Here is a 10000-nt window from a genome sequence, read left to right as displayed (position 1 = left end):
TACATACACATATATACACATACATACATATACATATATACACATATATACATATACATACATATACACATATATATATATACATACATACATGTATGTAATAATAATAATAATAATTATTATTATTACTACTACTCTACATGCAGCTACTCGCTCCACAACCAAGGTTTACAATGTCGAGATTGTTGTAATAACCAACAATACTGAACACTATAGATTATAATAATTGACCTTACGAATATTGAATGTAATTCTATTTTGTATATCCTTCAAATTGAAATTTCGAAGACTTAGGTCAGTAAATGGTAATTGATTTAACCCAAAATCTATTGAATTTTAACAAATACTTTGACATGAACCAACAGCGTTGCGTAAAATATAGGTCGAAATGTACCCTATATACAGTATACAGGAATAATTAAAACAATAGTGATTACTATTACTATCATAAGCTAAGCTATAACCCTAATTGGAAAAGACAGATGCTATAAGCCCAAGGGCTCCAACAGGGAAAATAGCCCAGTAAGGAAAAGAAAAAATGAAGAATAAAATATTCTAAGAAGAGTAACATTAAAAATAAATATCTCCTATATAAACTATAAAAACTTTTACAAAACAAGAAGAGAAATAAGATAGAATAGTGTGCTCGAGTGTAACCTCAAGCTAAAGAACTCTAACCCAAGGCAGTGGAAGACCATGGTACAGAGGCTATGTCACTACCCTGGACTAGAGAACAATGGTTTGATTTTGGAGAGTCCTTCTCCTAGAAGAGCTGCTGAAGTCTCTCTTCTACCCTTACCTAGAGAAAAGTGGCCACTGAACAATTAAAGTGCAATAACCCCTTGAGTGAAGAGGAATTGTTTGGTAATCTGTGTTGTCAGGTGTATGAGGACAGAGGAGAATATGTAAAGAATAGGCCAGAATATTCGGTGTGTACATGTAGGCAAAGGGAAAATGAACCGAAACCAGAGAGAATGATCCAATATAGTACTGTCTAGCCAGTCAAAAGACCCCCTTAACTCTCTAGCAGTAATGTCTCAACGGGTGGTTGGTGCCATGGCCAACCTACTACCTATAAATATTAGTAATTAATAAGTGGAAGGATGCCAGTGATATTAATAAAATATAGACTATAAAGTTTGGTTGTAGTGGCGATAGACATTTTTCAAGATGTATATATTTTCATGTTTTTTTTATGATTGAATACGAAAATTCACGAAATTACCATTATATATACATATATCTATCTATCTATCTATCTATATATATATATATATATATATATATATATATATATATATATATATATATATATATATATATATATATATATATATATATATATATATAAACAGCAGTTTCTAGACCACTGCAGGACAAAGACCAGTGCGGATTGGTAAGGGAAGATTTTCATCTGATATCTCTCACGGCAAACCAACCTATTATTAGGCCTACAGCTTTACTGGTCATAGCGACACACACCCTTACGTATCCTCTAAAAGGGATTATATACATACAGTACATACATACACACACATAATATATATATATATATATATATATATATATATATATGTATATATATATATATATATATATATATATATAAAACCAACAACTAAAATCAAATAGCTTGCTTACTAATATTGTTCCACGAATCTGTGAGCATATACAGCTACATGGTAAACATAGGCCTATACTATTGCTTCATCCAAGGTCTATAGCTTATATCTATAGACCTTGGCTTCATCTCTCAAGTATAAACGCTACTAAACATTAACCGTAAAAATAAAATTCATGAGATCGCTCATGTGCGCGCGCGCGCGTTTGTGTGTACAATCATCCAAGAAGAATGTTATATTTTAGCCTCTTATTTCCTGAAAAAAAAAACACCGTACTCCGGAAATACCTATATGAATAGTCAAACTTTTTTTTTTTATCTCAAAAGGTGAACATGTTGACAAAGCTTGCAGACTAGTATACAATTTCATTTATTCTTGGCCACCTATCAATTTCACTTATCCTAAAATTACAAATTTCTTGAATTTGAAGAGTTTTAACTTATACAGTAGTGGAAGTAAAACCTACAGTAGGCCTACTACCCCACAGTATTCTAAAAGTTTTATTCCAGCTGTGACCAAGCTGTGAAAGGATCTTCCTAATCGGGTATAGTTGAATCGATGGAACTTATAAAGTTAAAACTTGCAGCAATTTTTTTCTGTGGAACAGGCTGACATAAGTCCTTTTATAGTTTACATATAAAATATCTGTTTTGATGTTACTGTTCTTAAAATATTTTATTTCAATCATTCATTATTTCTCATATTGTTCATTTCCTTATTTCCTTTCCTCATTGGGCTATTTTTTCCCTGCTGGAGGCCTTAGGCTTATAGCATCCCGCTTTTCTAACTAAGGTTGTAGCTTAGCTAGTAGTAGTAGTAGTAATAATGAATAATGTATAAAAGCTATTTCAAACAGCATTTCAAAATACCAGATGGTTGAAGAATAAAATATTTCTGGTCTTGGGGAAACAAATTGAAATGAAAAAAACGGAAATACAAGAAAACTTAAATACTCTCCAGACGTTCTTAAGAAAATCATAAATTACCAAAGTAATTAAAAAATTTCACTAGACTGTATGAAAGTTATGAACAGATTTGAACAAGCTTAAACATTTTAAAATATGGGTCAACTTTCGGTAATAAACCTACAAGCTGTCAGCCATGCTAAAAGGTGGAATTTGATTTTATCATTATTATTATTATTATTATTATTATTATTATTATTATTATTATATGCTAAGCTAACCCTAGTTTAAAAAGCAGGATGTTATAAGTCCAAGGGCTCCAACCGGAGAAAATAGCCCAGTGAGGAAAGGGAATAAGGAAATTAACAAACTAGAGAGGTAATGAACAATTACAAATATTGTAAGAATAGCAAGATTTAATTATTATTAGCCAAGCTACAACCCTAGTCGGAAAAGCGGGATGCTATAAGTCCAAGGGCTCCAACGGGGGAAAATAGCCCAGTGAGGAAAGGAAATAAACTAGGGAGGTAATGAACAATTAAAAATACTGGAAGAATAACAAGATTTCATTATCAGCAGCCAAACAACAACCCCGTTTTAAAAAACAGGATGCTATAAGCCCAAGGGCTTCAACTGGGGAAAATAGCCCAGTGAGAAAAGGAAATAAGGAAACACACTAGAGAGGTAATGAACAATTCAAAATATTTTACGAATAGCAAGATTTGAATATTTTACGAATAGCAAGATTTAAATATTTTATACATAAAATATAAAAACAGGAATATTTTTCCAGAGGCTACGAACTCTTCCAGATAGTGCTAAAAAAAAACCCAACATAATTCGTGGAGTCATTTCATCATATGGCAATGTAGAAATACCAACTTGCTCACCATTCCAATGAGTTCACAGGGCAAAATATAGTAACTAAGTCTTTTAATAACTCAGTACTCTGTAAACTATGTAAAATAGTACTCGGAAGTATATTTAAAAAGATATACGTATCTATAAACAGTTTGAAACTGAAAGCGTTTCCACGAAACTAGTTCGTCCACACAAAGTTTCACTTCCATGACATTTAGCCAAAAAAAAAAAAATATTGTACAAATAAAAAATATTCCTTACCTATAAAATTCAAAGCTACGGATAGCACCACGAACTGTTTTAGCGCCATTTTCACTTAATAAATCCTTATCATAATTTTAGTAAGCGATAAATCCTTTAAGGAAAGAGACTGAGCACACACACATACAGTTCACAGTGTCTTGAGAGTGACTGAGTCTGAAAGTGAGGAAAAGAGAGAATGAGAATCTCTCAAGACTAGAGGTCAATCACAGTTGCCGGTTAGTAATATTTGAAATAATTTCATGATTATATTTATGATAATTCTCTATATCCTCTGCCATATATAGTGTTTATATGAACTATAATATACGTTTAGTATTTTCCATAATACCACAGCGGTATTTACTGTATAAAATCTATAAAATTCTGTGTAATAAAATTATACAAAAGACATTCTTGCGTCGAATGGCATTTGCCCATTACCGTTATTGTAAAGAAAGCGCTTTAACCAAGAAATATCGTCCACGTTTATATATCAAAAGGTACACGAAAAGATGGGCAGATCAGGAAATTAATTAAAAAATACTGTGCGCACTTGTATGAAACCAACATAGCTTTGCTTTTAAAGAAAATTGATTTTACATAGACTTCAAGACATACAATATATATATATATATATATATATATATATATATATATATATATATATATATATTATATATATATATATAATTATTACTTGGTAAGCTACAACCCTAGATGGGAAAGCAAGATGCTATAAGCCAAGGGGCTCCAACAGGGAAAACAGCACAGCGAGGAAAGGAAACAACGAAAAATATATTTTAAGAACAATGACATTTAAATAAATAATTCCTATATAAACTATGAAAACTTTAACAAAACAAGAGGACGAGAAATAAGATAGAATAGTGTGCCCGAGTGCACCCTCAAGCAAGAGAACTCTAACCAAAGACAGTGGAAGACTATGGTACTGAGGCTATGGCACTACCCAAGATTAGAGAACAACAGTTTGATTTTAGAGTGTCCTTCTCCTAAAAGAGCTGCTTACCATAGCTAAGGTCTCTTCTACCCTTGCCAAAATGGCAACTGAACAATTACAGTGCAGTAGTTAACCCCTTGGGTGAAGAATTGTTTGATAATCACAGTGTTGTCAGTTGTATGAGGACAGAGGAGAATCTGTAAAGAATAGACCAGACTTCGTTGTATGTGTAGACAAAGAAAACATGAGCCGTAACCAGAGAGAGGGATCCAATGTACTGTCTGGCCTGTCAAAAGACCCCATAACTCTCTAGCAGTAGTGCCTCAACGGGTGGCTGGTGCCCTGGCCAATCTACTACCTAATAAGAGTTGGAATGCCCAGGCCTACATGGCTGAGGACTAAAGGTGTGTCCACACAGCGACAAATCATGTCGACAACACTGAGTACAACTTTGTAGGCAACAAGTTGTTAGACTGTTGACGAAACATTGTTGTCGAGACGTTGGTAGAGATTTATTGGTGATATGTTGGCAACCCTGGTGTGGACGAGTCGATGTGGTTGGAGATACCCGGACACACACACAACACTGCTTATTGAAATATTGGAAAATTTTTTGGTTAATTGCCCTCATTGGTTTCGGCGAGGGATTTTTTAAGGTTTTGATGTTCTCTGAAATAATCCCACATGCATTATATCGAATCTGATGTTAAATTATTTCAGAAAACATCAAAACGTTCCATAAAAACCAATATTTTCGTATCTTCAGTAAAAGGATTGAACTGCTTTAGTATTGTAACCTCTCTGCTTTAAGGGGGGGGGGGGTGCTTCCCTTTAGTCGGTAAGTAAAACGCTGTTCAAGGGGTGGGTTGTCTTACTCCCCCACATCTAACTGCATGTGTTACGATTCGTTCAATGAAAATTGTCAGAGAAGTTTATTGAAAGTTGGTAAAAAATGCTTGTTATCCATGACTACTTATATATTTATTTTTAGTGCAATGTACCATTACGATACCTTAAATTGTACGGCAATGTACGTGCGTACATGTTTTATTATCACGTCATAATTCAGTGTTAGTATGGCACAATATTGTAAGAGGTCTTCTTACCTTGATGTAATCGCTAAGAGCTGTTATCAATGCATCGCAGACTTCTGGCACAATCCGGCTTATTGCTTGCTTGGACGTCTTGAAAGATTAGCCGAGGCTGCTGTAGGAATCTCCAGTTGCCAAAACGCGCAGCGTTACACCAAGGCGACCTGATGCAGATATTGGCTGCCTGAAGTTTGTCTTCTTTACTTATAATAGTGCCAATCATGTGCAACAAGTATTCAAAATCGGATTTGGATATCAGAAAAATTCTCGAATACTGTACTCCTTTCTCGTGCATTGTATGTGGCAAGAGAGACGTCCTCTTCTATAACGGTGTGCAAGAGATTTGAAGGCTCTTCACTTTTCCTATTATGCAATAGGGAGGGTTTCATCCAGACTCTACAACGGTGCCTCCTCCGCTGTAAACACATAGCACAACAGCAGCAGCAGCCGCCAGTGCGTCCTGGCACGCCGACATACTTTTCAAGTCTCTAGAATGAGGTGTGGACGGCTTCACCAAGTTGACGCGTGTTGCCAATATGTTGCCAGACATTGTAGCAGAAAGTTTCATACATTGTTGTCGATATGTGTACCGATGTTGACTGTAAGGTTCCCAACTTTGTTATGTCGGTAGACACGATGTTGCCAGTGTGGACGCACCGTAAGGAGTGTGAAGTATGTATGTATGTATGGGTGACGGAAAAGGTTTAAGGACAAATTGTCTCTTGCCTTTTACTCCTGATGCCTGGCGGTTGATCTTACTAGAATTAGTTGGAAGACCTAGACCTATATGGCTGAGAACTATGACACCTGAAAAAGATGATGAATGGCGACGTATTGAATTAAAAGTTCAAGATAAAGACGACTGGCAAAATCTAACAGAGGCCCTTAGCGTCAATAGGAGTAGGAGATGATTACAGTATACGACAAATTCGTAGATAATTTGTATTTTTCCTAACTATACAAACCTTAGCTATTTACACGGGGTAATTACTCCGGCGTTGCTGAATGACGAGCCATTAGAATTTTAACGAGGGTTTACTACCCCACCGCTAGTTAGCGGGGGTTAGGGAGGGGTAGCTAGCTACCCCCCCCCCCTCACACACCAGTGAGGGCTTCACTTTGCTTAGAGGTAGGACTTATCCCGGGGGACAGGGCTAGCGGGCAAATATGTGTAAATAGCTAAGGTTTGTATAGTTAGGAAAAAATAAGAATTATCTACGAATTTGTCATTTGTTCCGTAACTGAAATACAAACCACGCTTTACAGGGGGTGACTCAACCCTTAGGTAGGGAGGCAAGTCCCTGCCATACTGGCTTTGGCTTGCCCGGGGACTCCATATTCGAGTGTGTGAGTACTCAAGAAATAAGGAGTCCCTGCTCCTCGCTAGCATGCTGTGAAACTGCTGCGGCCTACATAAGCTGTGTGTGAAGGTGAGGAAGTGACTCTTCCTAGGAGGTTGACCTGGAGTTCTTCACAGGGAAATCTTGACTAGGACTCTCCCAATACCACCTCGTCAGGGTATGGGGACATGACAGTATTACACTTAATACTAGGAACACAAGGGAGCATTGTTTACCTGCAGTGGTTCGAGGTCAGCTGTGCAGAGAACCCAGGATGCTGCTTTCTCCAAGGGAGGAGAGGATGAAGAAAAGAATAAGGGCCAGACAGATATTTTCATTCACGCAGACTAAAACCGGGTAACAATTCCCTCAACCTTCTGCTACTTGTCCATTAAGGAGCCTGAGGTTAGACCAGCTGTTGTGCAGCTACCACAGGGCCGATAGAGAACGTATCGAGCCTCCGTGTGTCACGTCTTGCAGGTAGTGGGCCGTGAAGGTGGTCCGACTCTTCCACACCCCAGCTAGTAGGACCTGCGTCACTGAATATTTTTTCTTGAAGGCCAGGAACGTAGATATGCCCGACATCATGCGCTCTAGGGCAATGTGACTGAGAAGGGTCAGGATTCAAGGCCAGATGTATTACCTTGCGAATCCAGGCCGAGATAGTATTCCTGGTGACCCTCCTCTTCGTTTTCCCACTGCTCACGGACAAGGCTTGCACCTGGGAATGAACCGCAGCAGTTCTTTTAAGATACAACCTCAGACTCCTCACTGAGCACAGTAGGAGATGGTCTGGGTCATCTGTTACAGAACAAAGACTCGAAACCTGGAAAGAGTCGAACCTAGGGTCCGGCACTCCCGGATTCTGAGTCTTGGCAACAAACTCAGGGACGAACCTGAACGTTACCTCCCCCCATCCCCTTGAATGGGCGATGTCGTACGAGAGACCATGCAGTTCAATGACTCTCTTGGCTGAGGCCAATGCTAGCAGGAAAACAGTCTTCCAGGTAAGGTGGCGATCTGAAGCCTGGCGTAATGGTTCGTAGGGAGGTCTCTTCAGAGACCTGAGAACTCTAACCACATTCCATGGAGGTGGTCTCACTTCCGACTGAGGACAGGTAAGTTCATAACTCCGTATGAGAAGGGAAAGTTCAAGCGAGGAAGAAATGTCCATTCCTTTGAGCCTGAAGGCAAGACTTGAGGCTGAGCGATAGCCTTCCACTGCCGAGACTGAAAGGCACATTTCCTCCCGCAAAAACACAAGGAACTCCGCTATTGCTGGAATAGTGGCATCAAGTGGAGAGATACCCCTTCCACGACACCAACCACAGAAGACTCGCCACTTCGCCTGGTAGACCTCTGCGGATGACTTCCGCAGGTGACCAGACATCCTGTTCGCAACTTGTTGCAAAAATCCTCTCTCCGTGAGGAGATGCTGGATAGTCTCCAGGCGTGAAGTCAAAGCGAAGCTACAGCTTTGTGGAAGATGTTTGCGTGCGGTTGTTTGAGTAGCTCGTGACGTGGAGGGAGTTCTCTCGGAACCTCCAAAAGGAGTTGTAGAAGGTCCGGGAACCATTCTGCGTGATGCCATAGCGGAGCTATCAGGGTAATTGATAGATTGACTGATATTCTGGTCTTGTTGAGCACCCTCCTCATCAGACAGAATGGGGGAAAGGTGTACAAATCGATGTTGTCCCACCGTTGTTGGAAGGCATCCTGCCAGAGAGCCTTGGGGTCCGGTACTGGGGAGCAGTACAGCGGGAGCTTGAAGTTCAGCGCTGTAGCGAACAGATCCACCGTCGGGGAACCCCACAAAGTCAGGACTTTGTTGGCTACTTGAGGATCCAAAGACCACTCGGTACTCACTATCTGCGTCGCTCTGCTCAGACTGTCGGCGAGCACATTCCTTTTGCCTGGAATGAAGCGAGCCGCTAGTGTGATCGAGTGGACTTCGGACCATCTCAGAATCTCTACTGCAAGATGGGATAGCTGTTCCGAAAAGGTACCTCCCTGCTTGTTGATATAAGCCACCACTGTGGTGTTGTCGCTCATCACCACCACAGAGTGGCCCGCCAGGACTTGGTGGAACTTCTGAAGTGCCAGGAATACGGCCTTCATTTCTAGCAAGTTTATGTGAAGGTACTTTTCTGATTCTGATCACAGGCCCGAGGTCCTGTGGTACAGAACATGGGCCCCCCACCCTTTCTTTGATGCGTCTGAGAACAACATCAAATCCGGGGGAAGGACGAGAAGATCCACTCCCTTTCGTAGGTTCACGTCTGCCACCCACCACTGGAGGTCTGTCCGTTCCGCAAGACCCACAGGGACCAAATCCGTTCAGGGTTGAGAGGTCGATGACTGGTCTCCAGCCTCCAGACGCCTTCTTTACAAGAGAGTCGACTGTAGAAGCCTGGGGACCCGTCCACTACCTCTTGGAGAGCGTCCTTCTTCAACATGGTCTGGACTTCTGCCCAAAGGGCTTGCCCTCTTGCCGATCCCATGGCAAGAGAGCTCAACGACACTGGATTCGCTGTCAGGTGAGGTAGAGAAGCTGTGAACGGGACGCAATAACCCTGACCGACTACGGAAATCGTCCAGGTATCTGTCCCGAGTTGCTGCCACCTTGTCGCGCAACTTTGTAGGCATCCCCCCACTGGTGGACATGCAGGGGGACTGCCAGCCCTAGCGTTTACGGCCTCGGCCGTTTCCTCTAGGGTTCTTGCCTCCCCTGGAGGACTTCTTGCTCCTTCTGCTCTTGGCAGGAAAGGGCTTAGACACCTTCGGCTTTGCTGCTGTCGTCGTCTTTGTGTCCTTAACCGGACGGGGCTGTTGGGCTGCTGGAGGTTTGTAGGGCCTCGATATCAGGGCCCTATGGATGAGGGAATCCTGGTCGGACTTCCTCCACCTCTCAGTGGTAAGCTCCACGTCCTTAGGCTCAAACAAACTCTTACCGAGCACGGAAGAGTGTCTGAGCCTGCTA

General features: G+C 40.6%; 1 protein-coding gene across 3 annotated transcripts in view; it reads right to left on the bottom strand.

The window, feature by feature from the left end:
• knk (protein Skeletor knk) overlaps positions 1 to 10000 on the bottom strand; it is a 186034-nt gene that overhangs the window by 138932 nt on the left and 37102 nt on the right. The window contains exon 2 of one of the 3 annotated variants that reach the window (XM_068384030.1): positions 3650 to 3805. The exons of the other annotated variants lie outside the window; for them this stretch is intronic. Within the exon in view, the coding sequence (XP_068240131.1) occupies positions 3650 to 3698 (49 nt within the window). The 5' untranslated portion in view covers positions 3699 to 3805. The remainder of the gene's footprint in view (positions 1 to 3649; positions 3806 to 10000) is intronic. 3 annotated transcript variants of the gene reach the window in all.

The sequence above is a fragment of the Palaemon carinicauda genome, chromosome 1 (genome assembly GCF_036898095.1).
Source record: "Palaemon carinicauda isolate YSFRI2023 chromosome 1, ASM3689809v2, whole genome shotgun sequence".
Taxonomy (NCBI): Eukaryota; Metazoa; Arthropoda; class Malacostraca; order Decapoda; family Palaemonidae; genus Palaemon; species Palaemon carinicauda.
Note: the sequence above shows the minus strand (reverse complement) of the source record. Positions and strands in the feature narration are given on the sequence as shown.